This window comes from Apus apus, chromosome 4 (assembly GCF_020740795.1).
Source record: "Apus apus isolate bApuApu2 chromosome 4, bApuApu2.pri.cur, whole genome shotgun sequence".
Classification (NCBI taxonomy): domain Eukaryota; kingdom Metazoa; phylum Chordata; class Aves; order Apodiformes; family Apodidae; genus Apus; species Apus apus.
In genome coordinates this window covers 102,466,716-102,490,060 of record NC_067285.1, presented here as the reverse complement: position 1 = coordinate 102,490,060, position 23,345 = coordinate 102,466,716, and the positions used below count along the sequence as shown (strand labels likewise).

The window sequence follows — 23,345 nt, the reverse complement described above, 5'->3', positions numbered from 1 at the left end:
TGCTGCATAGGCTAAGCTGGCTTGCCTCATCCAAAAGTGCCAGGAAAGGAACAGCTTCATTGCCAGGATGTATGCTGAATTCCAAAACAGAGGAGTTGTTCATTCTGCATTTGATGAAGAGGTGAAAAACTTGGTGAATGACATGGCTCTGGCAGAGTACACAGTTGCTTTTACATCAATCTATGAGCAAGAGGTAAGTGTTGGTACTTCCTGGTAGGATTGTCCCACTTCCAGTATTACATTAAGTCAGTGATTATATTTTAAAATGTTTGGTGGGACTCAGTGTATAGTTATAAAATATATCTTAGAGCTTAATATAAATATTGCCTCAGGCAAGTCAGTGGAGTTGGCTGCTCTACTGCTGTTTGGGTCAAAGTTTAAGTCTTCTGGAGCTCATCACTATGTATGTCAGTGCTCCAAGTGAAAACACACTGTATTTTGACAAAATATCTAGCCTAGAGGATAATGCAGCACCTGATGAAACCTGACTTTAAATATGAATTTTACATTTTTCTTCCTGCACAATGCTTTGTAACAGATTTCTGAAGAAGTCAGAAAAAAAAGACCTAGAGTGAATTATGATTCAAGTCAGCTCAGTGGACACACATCCAACAAGGAGTTAGTTGAGTTTCAGAGGAAATTGGTTCAAATGGGATACATTTTGCCTTACACCTGGTGCAGTTCAGCGTCATCATTAGTAGCTTGAATGCTGGGAATATACTTCATAGTTTTGGGATAACACCTACCTGAAGACATTCTTAAGGACAAGAGTTTGAATCTCATAGTACTTCAGTAATCTTCAACCAAGATTTTTTTTTCACCCTTAATTTTTTCTCATTATTTTAAGCAAAGCCTGTCAAAATAGCCAAACAATAATTGGTAATGTTTGTGTCTAGTATTCTCAAGCAAGGTCTTGCTGGTTAAAAGGGAAAAATTAAAATATTTAAATATATTAATAGATAATATTAATATTAATTCATATTAATATATTAAAAGATTTGTAAATCATTGGGAAAGTGGCTGCCTACCATAGCAGGACACCAAACACAGGTTCATACTATTTTTGTGCTTCAGCTAACACAATGCAGTGCAAAATGAGTACATAAAACCAATTTTTTTTCAATTCCATTGACACTTATTTTTCATCAGCAGAAGCAGAGATGTTCACAATGGACATACAGTATAGGAAATCTCTCCCACCCCCTCTCCCTCCCCTTCCCTTATACTTGTCTTCTACTACCTATGTTTGACCAGTCGAGGTTTTACATGCTTTGAGTTTCCCTATGTTTTGGGTTTTATCTGCCTTCATGTCTACCTCTGCCATCATCCTGTTGTGAGCAGCGCTGACATTATAAGAGAAAGAGGCAATGTGGTTGCAGGATGGGACAGGATTCTGTGTCTGGCTCTGTCTCCTTTAAGCATGTCAAGGCTGGGTTCACCACTGTATCTCCCAAGCTCACACTGAGAATCAATGTTTTATGTGACAGTACTTAGTAGCTCATCTGTCAGAGACAATACATCACTGCCTTCAGATATTTTCAAACACAGTTGCTGTGATAAATGAGCATTAGGGTAAAGCTTCCCAATACAATAGATACCAAAATACAGTGCACATTCACAGTCTTTCTGAATGTCTAATTATCACAAAACTTAGCAGTTCCTATTGGAGAGAATCAGATTGAATTTATATTCTGATGGCCAGTGAATACATTCACAATATGAGAGCCCCACATTCAGATCTCTGCTTCAATAGATATTTAGCTATTCATGCTAAGTGAAGCACAAACCCTTTCCCATAGTATCCAGCACTGTAGTAACCGGAAGTCCCACTTAGGATCAGGCACACTGGGATTCAAGCCTGGTTGTTTGGGATCATGCAGAGAACAGGCTGGCTCTGGCTGGGTACCGTGACACGGAGCTTTGGACCATTCGGGTCTGTGATAAGTAATTCCATGTGTGACTGGGGAAACGCTTCCTGCCAAGGTAGATCTGTATTAATTTATCTGAGTTTCTATGGACCAGTTTTTCAATGGAAAACATTTCAATTAGAAAATGTCCAAGTGTTACTACTCCTAATTTAATAAATAATGGTTGAAATCACAAAGGAGAGATACTGTTTCATATTCATGTGGGCCATTCCTTTGCCTTTAAAAATCCTTGACTGAATTTTCTACACATATGTTAAACTGAGCTGACCTATAATCTTTGAGGGTTCATTTTTTTGCATTTCAACTCTTATTCTTGCTGGAATTCACATCTTAGATTCCAGAGCTACATCCAGCTTTTACTTACAGAAAACTGTTTTGAAAGATCATTCCCTTTCTTTCCCTCAGATTTGCACTTCTAAATCTTAGAATCACAGAATGGTTTGGGTTGGAAGGGACCTTAAAGATCACCTAGTTCCAACTCCCCTGCATGGGCAGGGGCATCTCCTGAACACTTCTAGAGAAAATCTGGTGGATTGATGCTTTATATATTTATTTATTTATTTATTTATTTATTTATTTATTTATTTTCATCTTAAAGATTCACAGTTGGCTTTATTCATTTCTGGACCCAGTGACAAATGGAAGGCTGGTGCACACTGGCAGCAGACCTGCCTACTTAGGCTTACTGATGAATTTCAACTGAAATTTTTCAATGATGCATGAAGGGCTTCCAGCACCCTTTGCAGGGAAACGAACTCTCTATTCAATTTAGTGTCTGGCCTTTGTGGTTCAGTAAAAAATTCAGAAGATATTTATTTTTTAAAATCTTGCAAGAACTTCCTTTTTTTTCCCCCTCCTCACCCCCTCCCCTCCCCCTATGTGGGTGTAGATTGGATAGATCTACCGTAGCTGTGTGTTAAGAAGCTCTGGCTTCAGTGGGGGCTTATGGGTGTCAACAAGTTACTCAGACAAAAGTGAACTTCATTTCTTTGCTTAGGCAAAACAAAGCGAATGCTTGGTCATTCTCTTCTGTTTGCTTAATGCTTATCCCAATTTAAACACTAAATCATGGAGGCAATGTGATGCAAAACCAACCATCTTTAGAGCTTCTCTTCAGACTTCATTTTACTGATTTGCTCTAAATGAAAAAAAACAGTGTGGCTCAGCACACATTTTGAGTTTTGTCACTCTTTGTTATTTTCACAGCCCAATGTTATATTCAAATGTTTTTGATTGAGAAATAAAATTTGTTTGAATCATGATTTTGTTCCACCAGCATAATTTTACTGAGGTCAGGTAGACACTGGAGTAATCTGTTCAGAAAAGGAAGTAGATTTTCCTAGTCTTAATATTCTTTTCAAGTCCCTGTAAATAGGTCTAGTTTTAAAATTATTTTTCCTCACTATAAAAATATACATCCTGAAGCTCTTTATTTGTAATTTAATTTAATTGAGCAATTTAGTGTAATTTAATTTAAGTTTACTTTGTTTTATCATAATAAAGACATAGGGTTGCACAGAAGAGATTTATTTCAATTTTTTTCATCCAGATAAAACACTTATGTCACTGTAGTGAAAGCAAGAATTGTGTGCAGGATGGTGAAGAAAAGCTTTATCGTGTCTGTCTCTCAATTTTGAAGAAAACAGCCTTTTAGGGAGCCATGGGAAAGGCAGTGTATGATTAATATGGAATTGAAAATTTTGGAGGCACAAAGAAGTTAATTTCTAAGCCTATTAAGCCTATTTTCCTTTTAAAAGATCATTGGAACCCCTTGTAGTGGAGTGACAATGAATTTGGGTGACTGACATAATTAAAGCCTTGTCTTATTCTCTGTTTGGCCAATGAAAAGCCTGTGTCTGAAGAGGAGACATCCCAGGGACAAGGGCAGCCTCCAGTGGGTGCACGCAGCGCTTGGCACGGTGCCATAGCTGGGACTCACATGCCCAATGTCAGGCACAGACTGTGTGGCCATTTTTGGCCTTTTGTCATGTCACATTTTCATCATCTTATTGGAAAGGCCTTGTCCTCATCTGTCTTTTCTTGCTGTTGTAGAATTAATCATGGACATTATTAACAGGGATTGTTTCTCTGCCTTTCCCAGTGGGAAATACACGTGACAGCATTCATCAACTGATGTTAGACGCTCGTCTTCACTATACAGCTAACAAGGACTGAGACTGGGGTTTGCAACAACTGGTTTACTTGGGTTGCTAACAGTGGGAAGCAAGAGTAAATGCTTCAGATAACTAATAGGAAATGTGAGAGAGGAGGCTCCACTTTTTTTCTGAATTTAGATGTCTCCTTGCAGATTAAGAAACAGGCTTTATGCCGTCTGACTTGCTTGAACATGAGTCTTTGTCAATGCTGCTTTTGATACAGAAGGAGGAGTAACAGAGCTTTGCTGACCCTGCACACAAGCTCATCCCAGCCAGCAGATGTAGTATTTTGGGGTCTTCTCTCTTGGGTTATGTGTGGAGAAGCCAGGAGTTCGTTCAATCCTTTCCCTCAAATGACTGAGCCAATATGTCCTGGGTTTATGTCATAAAATCATAGAATGACAGGTTGGAAAGGACCTCAAGGATCATCTGGTCCAACCTTTCTAGGTATTACTATAATTTTTATGAGATGGCTCAACACCCTGTCAAGCTGAGACTTAAAACTGTCCAATGTGGGGGAATCCACCACTTCCCCTGGGAGGCTATTCCAATGTTTGACTATCCTCATGGTGAAAAAGTTACCCTTGTGTCCAATTGGAATCTCACCAGAATCAACTTATGCCCATTACCCCTTGTCTTTCCCATGTGACTCGTTGTAAATAGGGAGTCTCCATCTTCTTGGTAGCCACCCTTTAAGTACTGGAACATGGCAATGAAGTCTCCCTGAAGCCTCTGTAAGGCTGAATAAACCCAGTTTTCCCAGCCTCTCCTCATACGGCAGGTTCTTCAGTCCTCTGATCATCCTTGTGGCCCTTCTCTGGACTCTCTCCAGCCTGCCCACATCCTTTTTATAAAGCAGGGACCAAAACTGAGCACAATACTCCAGGTGTGGTCTGAGAAGCACTGAGTAGAGCAGGATGATGACTTCTTTATCTCTGCTGGTGATGCCCCTGTTGATGCAGCCCAGCATCCTTGTGGCTTTCTTTGCTGCTGCAGTACACTGTTCACTCATGGTGAGCCTGTTATCGGCCAAGACACCCAGGTCCCTTTCCGCAGGACTGTTCTCCAGCTGGCTGGATCCCAGTCTGAACTGCACTCCTAGGTTTTGTGTTCCCAGGTGCAAGACCTTACACTTCTCCCTGTTGAACTTGATAAGGTTCCTGCTAGCCCACTCCAGCCTGTCTAGGTCATGGAGGGTGGCTCTCCCTTCTGGAGTGTCAACCTTTCCACTCATCTTGGCCCAATATTGATCCCTGGAGGACTCCATTTGTGACTGGTTGCCAGTTTGAGGAACAACTAGTTACTATCACCCAGAGGGTGATACGTCAACAGCCTCTGTCCAGCTGACTGATGGCTGTAATGGATAATGCTGCTGTACTCATTCACTTTAATTTTTCTTGGCTGGAAGGCTTTGACTTGATGATATATTTTGTATATTCTTTCCATAGTGGAACTGAAACCATTGTTGCCATTTGCCCCCATTTCTCAGGACTGAGAGGGTATTTGTGCAAGCAGTATAAGGATAAATGGTCATGCTTTTTATTGCTTTTCATTGAGTCATCTCAAATCTTATAGATGGAAAGCTCCAGGCAAAGAATGTGTCCACTATAGTGAATTATTTATTTTATAGAATAGGGAATAAATGTGCACAACAGTATAGCTTAAAACTCCTTTGTATCAGGGGATTTCTTTGGATACTTTTTGGTAGAATGAGGCTGTTTTTTTTCTTTTTTCTATTTCTTTGCAAGAAACCACTTATTGCTTTCCTGTGAATCATATTTGAAGGAAACAGACCTGAAATAATGTTCTGTGATGCTCTCCTTAGAATTATTTGTGTGTGGCTGGTAAAATTAGAAGCTTTTATGATACTGAGAGTGAGGTATATTACATGTTTAATGTCTGTACATCTGACAAGCACGTCTGTGGCCTTTCTTTTACTAGTTAGTGGAGACAAAGAGATACTTACAAGGAGGTATCCTACCCACTCAGGCTTTTGGACCAGGAGGAAATATGCTTCAGTCAGATGAGTTCCACCCTCAGAGGGCAGAATGTCTTTTGTGCATTCAGTCTTTTGGAGACAGGGATGATTAAGACCAAGGGACCTTTCAAGACAAAGTTTTTTTGCAGGAATAGGTTTCTTTTTCTGATGTTACAGAAAATGTCACTGGAATCATTGCAGTTCCAAAAGGATAAAAGAGGGGAGTTAGTAATTTAACAATTTTTTGTAAAGAAGGGTAGAATCTATTGCCAAGAGATACGTTATTTTTGACCTTCACAGAATCACAGAGTGGTTGGGGTTGCAAGGACCTCTGGAGATCATCTAGTCCAACCCCCCTGCTAGAGCAGGATCCCCTAGATCTGATAAACTTCAGAAAGATTAAAAATGCTGAAGGGTATAAAATACAGATTAAAAACAGCTAAGGGCAGCATGTTTTTTCCAGTGAATTAACTGATAAAGCTGTTCAAGACTTATGTAAATGGTTGTCTGTTGCAGATGTTATCTCAAGAATTTGTGGTGGCTGAGGAGATGGTACATACTCGAGGTTGATGCCATTTTAAAGTAAAATTGGGTTTGGTTGACAAAGATTTAGATCTATTTCCTGAGTGCATACATAATACAGGTATTTTGGCTGTGATTTTTGCTCTAATTAATAAACAACACCATGCATTTGTCTAGAACACTAAATGCAAATAGAGGAACAGCTATGATTAAAAAAGAAAAAAGCTTCAGAAGCTAACTTTCCTTTACTATCTGATGGATTTTAGAATTTAGATTAAGCTTTTAATTGTGCAGTTAAAAATATCCAGATGAATAAAACTATTTTATTCTTATCTCTGACACCACAGAATTTTTATTTCTGTAATGTTGGAGGAAGGTGATGTTTGCTTTTTTTCATGTCGATCCTTTCTAGAACCAGGCAATATGCAACTTTATACTTATTCAGGTTTGATGGAATATCACAATTTATTACCTCCTAGGTGGGATAATATGTGGAAACTTTGGAGGAAAGCAAAAAAATATCAAAGAAAAACCACTACTGTAAATAAATAATTTTTTTAAAAATGAAATCATTAACTAATGGAAGAAATCCGTGTTTTGGCATTGAGACAAAATGCAGGATTTTTGCTTGGCTACATCTGTAAATGCTATAGAAAATGTGATCTTTAGTGTTTTGCAGAGTCTTATGAAGCACTGAGGACAAGCATTTATGAGGGAAGGATACCAGCTTTCAAATACAGCACAGACCCTACTGTGACATCTCCATCAGGGTGGTAGCAGCTTTACTCATCACTGTTTGCACTAACCCACCTTTCTACTGAGTTTCACTACTTTGACTACAGCAGAATTAAGTAAACTCGAGGGGCAAATGAGTTAGTTTGTGAGTTGAACAGTTGAAGGAAGACCATGCCAGGGTTGTGTTTTTTTTTTTCTAGAAATGAAATATGGCAGTGTCACAGCTTTGATTTGTGTTTGTTGGTTTTTTTCTGGTAGCTTTTCCAGCTCTCCTGCCTGTGAGGAGGACAATGATTTGTCTCCGCATGGGTCATTGAGCTCCGGAGCTTGTTCTGCTCCTGCTGACACTCCTCTGTCACCGGGGTTGTCTCTAACTGTGCTTCCTGTAGTGAGGAAATTCTCATAAAATATTTTTAGGTCCAATCTCTTCATGCCTAAAAACATTTCAGCCTGCCCTTTGTAACCCTTCCATCACTTGCAGCCAGACAGCATTTTTTGTGACTCCTGAGGAGGTACTGCAGTCATAACCTTGGTTAGAAACCAAGGACTTCTGAAGCTTTCTTTGGCTTCTGGATTTACAAGGGAACATCCAAATGTATAGCTTACACTTTCCAACAGGTACATGCCTGTGATGCTACGATATTATTGGGTATTCATGCCACCCTACCTAAACAAATGCTGTTTGCAGGTAGTGTCACAGACTCCCTCTATAATCAGTGGAGAGAAGGTAAGTCTTATATGGAAGAGCAGCAATCTAAATTGTGTGCCCCAAGTTGGTCAATATGAGTGGTCCTTCAGATCCTGTATGTCACCATCTTGTTCTGTGGCCTGTTGTTCAGCCTGAAGTAAGTGATCCAGGTGGTAGTTGCTCCTGAGGGGTGTCTCAACTGGCCAAACCTGCAGTAATTTGACATTTTCAATGGGACCGATGGCCAGAATTCAGCATCATTGATTCCCTCCTCTCATGGTGCCATGGGGAGCCAAGAACAGAAGGTGAAATGCAATGAAAGGCAATGTTGATTGCTTGTATTTACCACTCACGTTCTCTCATGCGGTGTGTCCTGAGGAAAGGTCTCTCCTGCAGCACACTGAATCATACTTCAGGGGTCCATGGGCTTGGAGGGTCCTTTCAAGCAGATGAGAGTGATGAGATTTTTCAGGTCTGGCTAGTTTGTGCCCGTCAGCAGCTGGGATTAGTGTCACCTCCAAGGCTATGGGACAGTACAGCACCACTGATACCTCTATGGTCCAACCCCAGCAGCATGTTTCTCATAGAGATCCACGATGATCAGGACTGTAAGACTTCTGTTCTTGGCAATGGCCACAGCTTACACACCATACATTCTTCACCCCATCATTGAATTGTCTTTTGAGGCATGGGCTTGTCAATAAATGGTCATTTTTTTTGGGGGGGGTCATCAAAGCAATCTTACAACATGATGTCATTTCAAACATGTTTATTTCTTTTTTGGACACAAATAATATAACTAATGCTTAGTAAAGATGTACAGAGGAAAACCACGTCCAACCTGGCATATTTATAGTATTTGTATTTCTGGAGCTTTTGCAAGAGGATTAGTGGCACTGAGGTGGTAACTTGTAATCAGGTAAATTAACTTTGGAAAGAAATAAATATTTCTTAAAACCCAGAGGATGAAACTGTTATTAACAATCTGGAATTTGTTTTTCTGTGCAATTGCAAGAAAAACTGTAACATTACACTTGTAACTTTAATAATGTTTTAATTTAGATGATAAAGTGCTACTGCCCTGTAATAGTAGTTTATGTTCAGGGACATCCTTTCCTGCTTGTAGTTGTTATGAAAAGGCTCTTAATTAAACAACTGCCATTTCTCTCTAAATTTGGCTTCAGTTTCAGTGAATATATTAAAGAAGGGCAATGTCTGTTGTGATGTTAATTTTCAACTGAATTAATATTATTTTATTACTATAAATAATATTATCAACTGAATTATTAATTTTATTCCTAATAGGAGGGTCTGGTTATGAGTTCATACAGTTGAACTAATACAGTTTTGAAGTCCATTCAGCTTAACTTTCTTGAGCATTTGTAGGTAGACAAGCATGAATTTGTGCTGTAGAGTGGAGTGAGAGAGTATGAGTGTGAAAGAATTGTGTTAGAAATGTTGAGGTTCTTCAACAGGAGACCTAACATTATGCAATTTTTTTAAATAGTATTTTTTCTACTTTTTATCTAGGTTTTCATAATATCCAGGTGCAAATTTTGGCTGTAGTTAAGGCTTAGACTTTTTTTTTTTTTTTCTGGAAGAGTTGATGAGTGCAGGTTTCCTTTTTACACAGATACAGGAATGCTTCTTATTTAAAATGATGGGTATATTATCTTTTTTCTTATTTTGGTAAATGTAGTTTATTAACATTTATTTTCTGTGAATGTTTATTGTAATAAATTAATCCAAGTGGCTTCCACTGATTCAAAATAAACAGCGTTGGAAAACTTAATCTAGCTTGAATTTCTCAAAATGGTGTTTTCTCTTGCAGATACTGCCTTCTTCCACAGACATTTCAAAGGCCAATGGACAGCCAGAGGGTCATGAGACATGTATCAAAGGGAATGGGATGAGCGAGTTAATACCTGCAAACTCTCAGCAAGAGGTGGATAGCATCCTCCGTTCTTGTGTCACTCCAAATGAGCATGCTTGTTCTCCTATAAAATTAACAAGTCCAGAGAGGATCATAGCCTTGCATCAAGAGCTAAGACAAAACCATTGCAAAAACCACCAGGTCAGTAAAATTTTTCTCATATTTTTTAGTTTAGTGAAATCTATTATTCTTGGCAGTAGTTTTATAGATCATGTAGGTATTCGAGTTGTTGTTCCAGAGATGCACAGCAGATTGTTAGTTTAAACAATCTGAGAATAAGAAATACTTAATTTTTTTCATTATGCAGCGTTTTTTTCCCCATTGTTTAGGAACGGCCTGAGGCTTGTAAAAAAATTATTAAAAGATTTTATTTTCATCATTCTGTACTCTCTGGTAAGACCATCTTTGAAAACTGTTGGATGTTTAAAAAAAAGAAGGTTGTTATGTTGATCTTGTCCTACCTTTTTTCCCCTCCAATTTTATTTTATATATATATTTTTTTTTAGCGATCCAATTATTCCTGTGCCCTGAAGCTCTTTATAGTAATTTCCATTAACTGCAGGAATCCTGTTAAGGACAGAGCTGATCAATTGCAATTGCATTTGTGCCAGTCTGCTGCTAAACTAAACACGCAGGAGATTTCACCCTCTCTGAGACAACATAACCTCTCCATAATTGTACAGAAACAAAATTCAAATATGCAATTCCTGGAGCCAGTTAGCTGGAGTAGTTACAAATATTATTCTACTGAATTTCCTTTATAATCTTGGATCAAAATAAATGTAACGAAACAAATAAAAGCATATTTTCTGCTTTTGGCATTAATAGTTGAAAAAAACATGCGAGGTACTGAAATTTCCTGTTAGTAAAGAAATCTGTTATACAATGAAAAGGTGACTCAGAATTCCTATATCACTTGGATCCTTCAAGTTATTTAGTCCTGGGGATATATGTGACAGTTAAAATCTAGTTTCCCGATTGTTCTCTTTATTGAAGTCTCATATAGAAAGAACCAATGAAAATATTGTCAGAAAAGAAAATCTTTAGGGAGAGCAGAATGCAAGTAGGGCTTTGATTGACCTGGACTTTGTAAACTCAGGGATTTATTTTATACATCTTGTGTACACTTATATGAGAAGCTACAGCTGAAATCAGCCACAATGCTGAGAGTGGCCCATGACATCCAAGGTTATATGTCTTCTTTTCTCCTTTCCTCAGATACCTTCAGTTGTCTCCTCCAACTCAGATCCCAAGGTTGACTGCAACCTGCCTGTGATCCATGAGGAAGCCCCTTGGCCTCTGCTGTCGAGGATGAAGGATGCGCTGGCGCCTCCGGCATGTGGTGCTTTCTGGGGCACGAAGGGGAGGGATCAGTTGTCAAAATGTGATGATGTATTTTGAGGTCAAATTGGAAATAAGCATGCAGGTGCTATTCCCAGGGAAAGAAACAGGAAAATGCCATTATGAATAAGGCATGGCTCTCTAGAGAAAAAGCAGATGGCTCAACCTCAGCTACCCCAGCAAAAAGCTATTTGTCAGACATTGTCAGCAAGTAATAAAGGTCGAAATCCTATTGGGAGGAATCAGCTGCACAGGAAAGAATAAACCCTGCAGAAATAAAACAAGGTAAAGCAACTTAGCAATGTGATTTTCCCATTGTTACAAAAGTACTAGTAATTTTGTTAAACAAAGATATTTTACTAGTTAGCATGGCCCTGCAAGTAGTTTGAGATGACTGGAACATTTACATGACAAAGAGCTGTTATACTTGTCATGATCAGAATTTCTTAGAACATTTGAGGTCAGTGAAACCTGTGGATTTTTCCATAGCCAGACTGCCTCCCAATTTTATTTTCACTGCTTGGTTGTGCTTTGCTTTTCTTTTAACTGAAACAGTGAAAAAGTTTATTAAATCATTTTAATTTTTATGTATAAGCTATTTCTTCAGTGTGTAGTGACAAGCTGTGAAAGAATATCTGTTTTGTGTGACCGTTTCTTCTGGAACTTAAGTAATTGTCATGTCACAGACTTCCTGGAAACGCGTTTTACAGAAATTTGTGACTAGTTCAGCTTTTAGTGTTTCTTTAGTGCTGTGGGAATTGGAGGGGCAGAAGTGTTCAGATTTTTCAGAGTTTTGAGATTCTTGGGTTTTTTTGCCATGCTGCTGACCTACAGCAGTGTACCCAATATAATCCTGAAGGTGGTAGTAGCTGTAAAACAGCATCCTTGAATTGTTACTTTCAGGTTCTGTATTCAAATTGCAGCTTAACTTGAATAGTTTTACTGGACCTGCTCCTGACCACTTTCTTCAGGTGACCACTTGGGGCATCATGAGTTCAGGGGATGGATAATTCATACTGCACGCTGTGCTGCAAAACCTCCACACTTGCTACAGAGAGAAGGGGATGCAGTACCAGGCCACCACGCTTGCACGGCTGTGACAGTGTTTCCTTGTAGACTGGGTCAGAAATAGGCATGTCCTGGGCTGCATGAAACCTTTGATGGATCCTGAATATGGAGGAGAGAAGCTAAGATTGTGTCTGTGCTGGTATATATGTGCACTAGTACTGGTTGGTTGTGGGAAGTTTAACAATATAGTTGTGAACTCCCCAAACCACTGAAGTCTCATTTCTATTGGGACCCCACTAGAGTTAATACTTTTGGAAAACCTCCATTATTCAAATCCCCTAGCTACCTTTATTTTTATTGGAAAAGGGCATTTTTTACACAGAGTACTATGTGGCACTATTCCTGTGTTCATCTTCTGCCTCCATTGAGTACTCTAGTTGATTCATAGTTCATTGCCACTTACTTTGATGCTACTTTTCAGAAGCCAGAAACAAAATGGGTTTGAAGAAATACTGATACATACATTCACGCTTTATTGTGGGAATGCCATCGTCATTTGCTCAGTAAGGTAGCAGAGCAGTTGCTTACAGCAGTAACTGATTTGGTTTCATCCAACATATCTTTAGAAAATACACACCCAATGCCCTGGGAAATAGCCCCTGGAAGTGGTGTTTTGGAGCACTGTCTAAGCAGAGGAGACAACTATGAGGTTTCAAAATCTGAGCTTCTGCTGTCATGTGTCTTATAGACTGGACACCACTTCTGAAGTATACCTGATACCCAGCCACCAGCTGCCTTATTAAATGTTAAGATATTTTAGTGTGGAAAAATACTTGTAAATATTTAACACTGTTACTTTTATATTGATAAAATTATACTTTAAGAATTAGCACTTATGAGAACTTTTTTTTGAGCTTTATCTTGCTGACAGTAAAATACAGGACCCAGTAGTTCAGGCTGAAGGTGAGACTGTAATGCATGAAGTGTGCTAATAATAAGGTTGTTAAAAGTAATACTCTGTGATGATGAGATAGTCTTTGTTCTCCTAGAGTAGCTACCTGCTTTGGGATTGAGACCATAGTAATTTACCATGAAATTAGGACTTTCTCAGTCCAGTTGATTTCTATCCAAGACTAGGGTGGTTTACTTTAAACTTGAGTTAATTTTAAGCTAATTATTTGGCCCCATACTTCCTCTTGTTGGAATTTGCAAGTTCCTGAAAAAGGGCTGTAGACACTCAGGCATAGATGGGAGAACAGACACGTGCAAGCATATTACCTGCATGGAAGCACTGTAATACAAAATGGGCTCAAGCAATTCCTCAGGCAAATGTATTCTATGGTGGCACTTTGTAGCTTTGCTTCACAAGTCACAAATTTCAGTTAAAATCTTGTAGCCCCTTGAGTTTTAAGTTTTTAAGACATCCATTCTTCTTAGTACAAAGCATTGTTTAAATATGTGCAGGTACCACAGTTACAATTTGGACAGCTGTTTCAGCTACTTTTCATTTCTCTTAAGTGAAAATGCAAGATTTTACATACTATGGTGGTGGAATGCTAATCATTAAACAGCAAGGTCTGCAGTACTGCATGCAACAGCATTAGAAAAGGTGGGTCAGTTGAAGGCTTTCTTTTTTAAACCTTTGTCCTACTCCATTTTTTCCAGCTACTGAATGGGCAAATGAGAAGTGATAGATTATGCCAAATAATTATGTGCTAGCTGATGTACAAGAAGATTAGTTAATGCAGTGTACCATCAAATAAGGCCCTTCAAATTCTCAAGTCTTTATAGAAACAAGCTCCAAGACGTACAGTGACAGGCCAGATGGTTCATATACTGGTGTCCTGCCAAGCTGAGGTCCTTTGGGAGTCTGAGCTTGCTGAGTAACTCATACAGAATAATTAATATTGCCCCCTATTATGTAAATTATTTGGGTTTTTTGAAATTGAGGGTGATCAGTAGCAACGTGCTTACAGGACACATCTGAAGAGTTGACTTGTGTTGAATTGCCTGCGATCTGCTGTTTGTCATCTCTGGACCTGCCTGAGCCAAACAGCATTATTTGTGCTTGACTGGACGATCAGGACACTTGGAAGAAAACTGGATGACCGTGGTCTTCGTATCACCAGACACTCACTGAGCCTGCTTCCCATTCAGGCTCTTCCACTTACAAAAAACTTGTTTGAAACAGCACAGAAAACTATTTTCTAGGATCTATAGTTCATATCATAGCAGTGTTTGTTATAATACTGAAGAAATCTATGCCATTTTTTCTAGACTTCAACTCCGTAGCTCTAAAGCCAAAATATTTCATTTTAGCAGCAAAGCAGTCTCTTTTCTCTCCAGTTCTAGCAGAAGTGCTCTAGCAGGGGGGGTTGGACTAGATGATCTTTCGAGGTTCCTTCCAACCCCTAAGATTCTATGATTCTATGATTCTATGAAGTGTTACTTAGAATATAAATGCAATAGATGGAAGTAGCACTGAACAAGCAGCTCTATGTAACTGAAGAAAACTAGTAATTCTCCTTCACTTGTGCTTTATCTGTTTTGTTCTTCTCTGTTAGGAGAGGTCATAAACAGGGATAATAATCCCAGGTTTTATTTTCAGATAAAAAACCAGAACACCTACAATGGCAGATCATGTTTTTTTTAAGAAAGTTGTCTTTAGTGAATGCAATTCTTCCAGTAAACTACTTCTATTCCTCTTATTTTTCAGGAAAATAGCATTCAAAATATTAAAAAAATGAAATAGTTGTCCTGTATTTTGTCTACACTCACCTATGCGTGTAGTCTAATTTAACTACCAAGAATTCATTATGCAAGTTCAAAATGTAAAGCCAGTTACCACTTACATTTTAGGAATGTCTAAAACAGACATGATTTGGTCAGAATCAGTGGAAGGAATGTGGTTTTCATCACTCTTTGAGAACTGGTCTGCTGGAGAAGGCCTGGAAGGCACTCGAAATTAGTGAAGGTGTTGTTAAATAAGTGGTGCCAATGTCCACTCTAGGTTCTCCGGGAGAGTAAAAAAAATGTAGGAAATGGAGAGGGGTAGCTCTGGAAGCCTGCTGCTCCCTGTCTATTGCTTATCTTGTGCTATGAAAAGCTTTTATGTGCATAGCAAATTTGGGGATCAGATCTGATGTTCAACCTGTGGTAACTCAGTTTCATGCTCAGGATGAGTCAGAACAAAACCAAGTTGCCCATTATTAAATTTCTGTAGTCTTTAATAATTCCTGTTTGTATTCTTTGCAATTCTGATTTGTAAAAGCACTAATATCTTCTTAGTAACAGCCTTTTCATTTATCCCTTAAGCTGATGGATGTTAAAGCTCCTAATTAAAACCAGATAATGCATGAAAGAGTTCTACAGTGTAGATCTTTCTCTTAAGGCCTGATTAAACCAAGAAACTCCCACATCTATTTGTACAAGTCTAGTCTCAGCAGGTCAGGCAGCTGTTAACATTGAGCTCAGTCCTTCTTTCTTGCTGTAGCTTTTTCTTGGGAGTAAAGAGAACAAGAAAGGCTAGGAGAGAAAACGGAATGTTTCAGAAGCCTCGGATCATTAACTACATGAACTAGAAATATTGTCTTTGCCCAGTCTGTGGCTCTGATCCTATCAGATTAATGGTGAACCATAGGATGACTGAATTTAAAACTTAAATTAAGAGGAAACTACGACTATGTAGTGGAAGATCCAGTTGTACCTTGACCCTACTGCAGGTTAAAATCCAGATATGCATAATTCTGTCTTTCTTTTCCCAAAAACACTAGTTTCCATGGAAAGGAAACTCACTTCCATGCTCCACCTGTCAGCCCAATGTAGATGACAGTGGGACCAGGCCAACAGGGGACACTTTTTCCTGTAGCAGTTTAGCTCCCATCATATCTTTTGCTACTGAAAGAGGGGAAGAAAAAAGATCAGTGGTTACTTAAAATATTCTTGGTTCATTTTGGTCTTGGTTTTATGTACATAAACTATAGAACCTTTACTGGGTAGGAGTTAAACACCAGTAGGAAAAATGCCAAGCTCCCATGGTGGAAGCTAGGCTGACTTGCAACCGTATTAAAGATCTCTCAAACTGTAGCCACTGTTGTATTTCATGCAATATAAACTTTGGAAAGCTCAACGTAGTGTGGCAAATTCTTGAGAGGAAAAGTTATGACTTGTGAAGTAAGCAGCCCTTAAAAAGAAAAGATAAAAATAAAAGGGAAAAAAGATCTAGAGGATCTTATTACAGATGATGGGTCAGGTTCAGCAGGGTACCACAGCAGCTCGATTTCAGTCTGTGATGCAGAGCAGCTGTAAGACTGGCTTCTCAGGCACTGGAACTGTGTTTATGTTCAAGCCGTTATAGAATCACGTCAGTCATGTAAGGATGGAGAAAGAATTCTTTTTCTGGTAGGTTACTTGGAACATTTAATCAGCAATTGCTCAGAAATTAAGATGTTTTCTGTTCTGCCTAGTCATTGCGGTTTTGGTCATGGTGTGAGAACGTGGAGTAGAGTAAAGGGGAATTTCAATAAAGGATTCCTTGCAGTTCTCTTCAGTTGGACTTGTACTAATTTGTATTTGGACAAGAGTGAGAAGCTTTGAAGTACTGTGGCCACTCAGCATATGGCTGTCTGGCAAAGCCTTCTTTAAGTGGGAATCTGCTGGAGCACATTGTTGATTTCTGTAACTCAGCTCCGAGGCTGAAAGTTGCAAGTGTTTCTTTCTCACCCTTAGTGAAAGCCACAGTTAGAAAGGGAGGACATGGCAATCTCTTGTTGCCCTCTCTTGCCCTCAGCCATCTGTTCAGGGCTGCCTCTCTGCTTTCCCATCTGTGGGCTGGGGACAGATGTCTCTGTGAGGCTGGGAATTGCACTGACTTTTGTATGTGGACAGACAATTGACCCAACATTTCCTAGTTCTTTGCAGGTGACACATCTTTACTAGGCTACAGAATTAAGCTCTTTGTAGCTTACAGCTCAGCCAACACTACAGATCTTTAGAGCAGTGACTGTCAGAAGTCTGTCTCCCAGGCAGGGAGTTTGTTATCATGTGTTTAGGAACTAAGCTTAATTCATGCTCTAGGGAGTGGAATTTCTTGGAACATGTGTAAGTCTGAGTTAGTCTCCTGGGGTTCCTAGCAGTCATGAAGAGAAATCAGCACTTGATCTACAGGACAGGATTCATCTCATCATAGTGTAGGTCTAAAATAGGCAAGATCATCTGCACTCTAGAGGTGCCTTTTCCACTCACTGATGATAAAGATGGGTGGAGGGGGACTGCCTCAGATGTTAAGCCTACACTGCAGAAGATATATGAACAAGGTCATAGGGGATCTGTTTGTGGTTATCTGATGGTGCCTTGCAGGCAAAAGGCTTGAAATCTTTCTCCTGTGTCCTAAGTGGGTGCTCTGAGCACTACATTAGCCTTCTCATAAGAGATAATAGACATTAACTCTTGGGAACCTCTCTTTTGTGTTGTTCTCACTCTTTTTTTGAATATTCTGCCAGAGGACTTATCTTTTGTTCTTATACCTTAGGTAAACTATATAGTTTTGTCTTGATTTTTAGTCACTGACTCTGTTGCATTCACTGTAACATGTTTAGGTACCAGTTTATAAATACATTAAATTGGAAATATAATGTATGTGTAGATCTGAAGCCTTGTTGACCTGATAAATTCTCTTAAGGCCTTGGGAGATCAGAGACAGCATTCATCAAGTGAGACATCAAGCATATGCTGGATCTAATGATAATACTCAGGAGCTTTTGCATAAAAATAAGCTGGTTTCACTGTTCTTTATCTCTGAACTGTGTGCTCCTCTTTAGTTGCACATGCTTCCCTTTGAATAGTGTAAAATAGGACAAGGCAGAGAAGAGGGCAAAAACTTATAAAACAGTGTATTCTAACACATGGATTCAGTCTGAGCTGTGGGGAGTTTTCTTCAGTGGTTTAGTACCTGCAGGCTGCCATTCTCCTGGGAAATCACGTAAGCACATCTGTTTCCTTTAATGGGTTTCTGACCTCTTTTGTGTTCTTAATTTCTGTGTCCTAAAGTAAGGTGATATTAAAACAAATCCTTGTTGGTATGCTTCCTTGGGAGCTTTGTGGAGTGTAAAGTAGGGAAGTAGTTTCTGCTGCTCCTAAATTAAAAACAATAGCTCAAATTCCTGCAAGTCTCCAGAAGATAATATGTCTGCTAAGAATGAGTGCTGCTCTTCGCACTGGCAAACTGGATGGTGGGGAGACAATAATGTGATTGTCAAGACATCTTTCAGTTTAATAAACCATTCTGAGAAGAAGGCTCTGCCTTGGTTTTGTAGCAGTCCTTGAAAAAAAAAAAATAAATCCAAACTCTAGAATGATAATAACACTCTTTTTTCATTTTGAAATAAAACTACTTTCTTCTGCGGTACTGGGGTACAAATGGGATATGAGTAAGACAATTGCCTTAGCAGTATTATTAAGAGTAATTACTTGTGTTGTGGATAGACCTGACCCTTTTTGAATGTAAAAAAAATCATATTTTATTTCCTAGCCTAGCCTTTCTCTTGAAAGAGGTTATGTTGTCTGTAAGACTTAGGTCATGATATATGTTCTTCTATAAGTTACCACTTTTGAGCTCTCAGTTGCATGGAGATTGTACCACTATATTGTTTTGTGTGTCTCAACTGGATATTCTGGCAGCTTAACATCAGGGGTTCCTTCCTCATCCAGAACAATTGTTTTGGGACTAAGTACCAAGTCACAATGTTGTATAAAATGTCTGAATCTGCTGGCCAATCTCCTCCTTGATTATCAGTGGAAGGAACTGCTTTTCCATCTCTGTGCTTTACATTGGGACTCCTTTGCATAGAGTTGTCCCCTCCCTTCTCTCTCTTGGCTCCCACAGTCAGCGTGCCTGGTGTGCTTTCCCTTGGCAGTGAAACCATCACACCCCAGCCATTGCAAAGCTGACACCCAGCCATCGACACTCAAAGAAAATAAAACATCACTCATGTGGACTTCAGGCCCTGGGAGCTGCACTGCTGCTGTGCATGGGAAGCCATGGGATCTTTGGTATTTTTGGATTGCTGCAGCCAAACTCAGTGTGAGCTGTTAAGGATCACACCATTAAAAATTCAACCTCTGGTTTATTGTCTAATTTATAGGCCCACCTGATAGACCTATGACACAAGCTGAACCCATGTTCAATGATTCATGTGAAATGAAAGGTAGTGTTACATGGCCCAGTTAAATTAGATGCTCTTGATCTAATCCTGTCACTCAGCCACAGCTGTTAGCAGTTTTCTGTCCTAATAAAAGACAGTACCTTTGCTGCCTGTAGGTTTTTCAGGCTAAAAGAAAATCTTATTATAACAAAATATATAACTAGAGCTTATATAACTCAATAGGATAAGAAATAAACATCCATAAACATAATCAGAAATATATAGGAATATAGGAAGCTATGCTTAAACAAATATGATTTTTACCACATAAAATGTTAGGGAGATTTTTCAGTCTTAAGAAGGCATTAGGTATCAAGATTTCCTTGTCTTTCCATTTTAGTTGGTAACTAACTCCTCTTATTTCTTTGACAATGTCCCCTAAGCTATTGGATTTGATTATACATGACATGTATAATAATATAAAGCCAGAGATGAGGATACTTTGTGATTTTTAGATTTTGTTTTTATTCGGTGCAAATCTCCAATTGAAACATTTACCCATGGGATAGTATAAATGAAAGTAACTGAGGAAACTTGAGGTGTTTTTGCTGGGACTTGGTAACACTCACCTTTGTAAAACCTGGCAAGCAATAAGACTGTGGAAACGGCTTCTCATCACCCTGGGCATAAGAAAGCAGCTGCAGAGCTGTCACTCTACAAGGTCAGTGTAATCCCAGTCACATGCTGGACTTAATGGGAATTAACAGATTCTAGAGACCTTAAATTAATTTTCCATTAGGAAGGACACTTTTCTTCCTCTTTGTGTGACAAGATCAATATCTCATCATGGAAACCTTTGATACAGAATTTTTTGAATGAGCATACAATAAATAATACTCTCTTGACATCACTTGCTTTATAGGAACAGGGCTTTTCCTGTTATGATGAGTGATGAGTACAAAAAAGATCATTTGGGAATAAAATGTAGCTGTTTGATCCATTTGATAATTTCCATCTGGATGGCATTTTCTTCCCTCAGTAAGGGGAATGGGAGCTGCCTATTTCTAGGCAATCTGTTCAGTTTATTTCATGGGAAAGGACAGTTTAGCTATTCCATCCATATGGGCATACATTATTACATCTAACATGCTGTTCATCTTTCATTTTATTCAGACCCCCTAAACAGTCCTAATTCCTGGGTGGATTGGGATGGGGATGAATATCCTCTTTTTTTTTTTCCTCTCTCAAGAAATCAATAAGGGAGAGGAGAGATCCCCATGATCTGTATATACAGGTGCTGGCTAATTTACTAAACCAAAAGAAACCTTGCTTGAGAAAGGGGAAAGCAAGATTATGATGGGCCAAATGATGCTGGAGGAATACAGATCTGCAGGTGTAGCTCCCTGCTATCTGTCATAAATCAAGAAAGCCCTATCTCAGCAATTTCCCTCCTTTAGAACTGTAAAATATTATAAATGTTAGGAGAATCATTAGTATTGTCAAGTTGTATTGATCAACCAAAAAGAAACTTTTCTTAGTACAATGAGGTGACACTGGTTAATGCTGTATTTTTTCACTGTCCTGGGACTGCTGGATCTTGTGCATTTTTAGCAGGTTTTTTTCTATCTGTTTTTTGGGGTTTTGGGGGGTTTTTTGTGTTTGTTTTTTTTTGCTATGGTTTTTTTGTTGTTTTGTTTTGGTTTTGGTTTTGTCTGAGGCAGCATGGACCCTTTGATTAGCTTTCAAAAAGATCTGTGTATCAGAGGGAATATGTCAGAGTTGCTCCACTCTGACACCCTGCATGAGCATTGAGGTCTGCACACTGCTCCCCTCACCAAACATAGCCATTCCAGCATGAATTCCTGTCACCCAAAATGTCCTGAGGTACTTGACTGCAATAAGCACACAGATGTTGATACTTTGACTCTGCAATACTTTTGTTTGAAAAGTGATATTGTTCTCTGCATCATTATTTTTTGGGAAGTTCTAGTGTCCAAAACCTTTGAGAAAGTACTGACATATCTTCCTAATATTGCTGTACATAAGAGCAGGAAGGAGCAGTAGGAACCACTGCTCTGCTTGTTGCAGGTTAAGAGGATAACCCTGTTTACTGTTTGAAAAATAAGCTTGGAAGTTTTTGCTTTGGCAAACCCGTGTGTTATAGTCCTGCAAAAATGGAGTATTCTGTGACGGAATGGAGACAAGGAAAGGGTCAAAAATTACGAAAATTAAGGAAAGGGTATAACTTAGTGCCTGGTGTTTTAAGACCATATCTTCTTCATCGTATCCTTGTTAGTGGTCCCTAGGTACTGCTTAGTCTCTCTTTCTCGATTTGGTGTGACTTGATGGGCTCTTCCAGCAATGAGTTTGAGTTTTGCTTTACTGCGCCCAGCATCCCCAGTGGATGCTGCTGTTGTGGATGTGTCCAGGCAGTTCAACTGGAAGGTCATCCACAGATCAGTTCAGAGTTAAAACAACCTTTTGTTGCTGTCACTGATAATAATTTGCTCTATCAGCAAAAGTTACCACCCCTGCATCAGATAGATCCATGTGAGCATGGATTGCTTCCAAATGTGCTAATTCAGTATCAGAGCTCTAATTTTAGTAGCAATTACTCCTTAGCATTTTGCACCTGAAATTGTTATTAACTTTAGTATTTATCAAATAGCTATAAATTTAAACCCCTTGCTTGCAAACACTTGTGTGATCAAAAAAGGTCTGTGAAGGATGATTACACTCCAGTTTCAGTGGAGGCTTATAAAGATTCATTTAATGCCAGGTTCTCAGGAGATTTCAGTGTATTGGTAATCGCATATTTCATCAGTGAATGATGAATTTTGGATTTCAATGCCTATTTTTTTTCTTTGTCCTTGCTACTTGTTGGTAATGTCCAGACTGGACACAAGTTTGGGATGTGGGTTTGTTCAGCCTGGAGAAAATAAGACTTTGAGGAGACTTCATTGCCATGTTCCAGTACTCAAAGGGTGGCTACCAAGACTCCCTATTTACAAGGAGTCACATGGAAAAGACAAGGGGTCATGGGCACAAGTTGCTCCTGAGGAAATTCCGATTGCACACAAGAGGTAAATTTTTCACCATGAGGACAGTCAAACATTGGAATAGTCTCCCAAGCGAAGTGATAGATTCCCCCACATTGGACAATTTTAAGTCTCAGCTTGACAGGGTGCTGAGCCATCTCATACAAACTATAGTAGTACCTAGAAAGGTTGGACCAGGTGATTCTTGAGGTCCTTTCCAACTTGTCATTCTGTGATTTTATGATTCTCTTTGCTGAGAATTTTTGAGATTATTTGTGGCTGGAAATAAAGGATTTAACCTTAATTCCAGGCTGGTTTGGCTGCCTATCTCTTTCAGGAGAGCTCCTAAACACTTGCAGTGACTGGAGTTGATGGGAAAGAGTCTGCTCAGGTTTCTGGTGATGTGGGGCCTCATTATTAATGTAGTCCCCAAGCCATACTGGAATTACTTAGGATTTAATCCTAGCAGGGTGAGCAAGCTAAAAGTGTTTCTTTTTTTATTCACTTTAAAGGAGATAAGGAGGGAGAGGAAAAAGATGTAATGAAACAGGAACTCATCCATGAGCAGAAGCAGAGGCTACAGGAAGAAGAGATAAAAATGTGTTGGGGAGGAAGGACAACAAACAATTGTATGTCAGGCAGCACAAAGACGTGAACCTGAATCCGTGTTTCTTAATTCTGATTATTATGTTTTATAAATCTGTATATTTTTAAAAATTATTTAGAATGTATTTCATTCTTCAGTAAAGCACAGTTAAAGTCAGAAGTGTTAAGATTTGTAGTGAGGATATTATCACGTTCCTCCAGTGATAGAGGGCTTTTTATGTTACTAAATTGTGTATATTAGAAACACATAACCTAAGTACTGTAATTTCT

At 39.0% G+C, this 23,345-nt stretch overlaps 1 protein-coding gene across 1 annotated transcript in view; it reads left to right on the top strand.

The window, feature by feature from the left end:
• Positions 1 to 23,345, top strand: part of C4H4orf50 (chromosome 4 C4orf50 homolog) — an 80,542-nt gene that overhangs the window by 21,360 nt on the left and 35,837 nt on the right. Inside the window, exons 11-13 of the mRNA XM_051618305.1 lie at positions 11 to 193; positions 9,839 to 10,081; positions 11,159 to 11,566. Of these exons, the coding sequence (XP_051474265.1) occupies positions 11 to 193; positions 9,839 to 10,081; positions 11,159 to 11,341 (609 nt within the window). The 3' untranslated portion in view covers positions 11,342 to 11,566. The remainder of the gene's footprint in view (positions 1 to 10; positions 194 to 9,838; positions 10,082 to 11,158; positions 11,567 to 23,345) is intronic.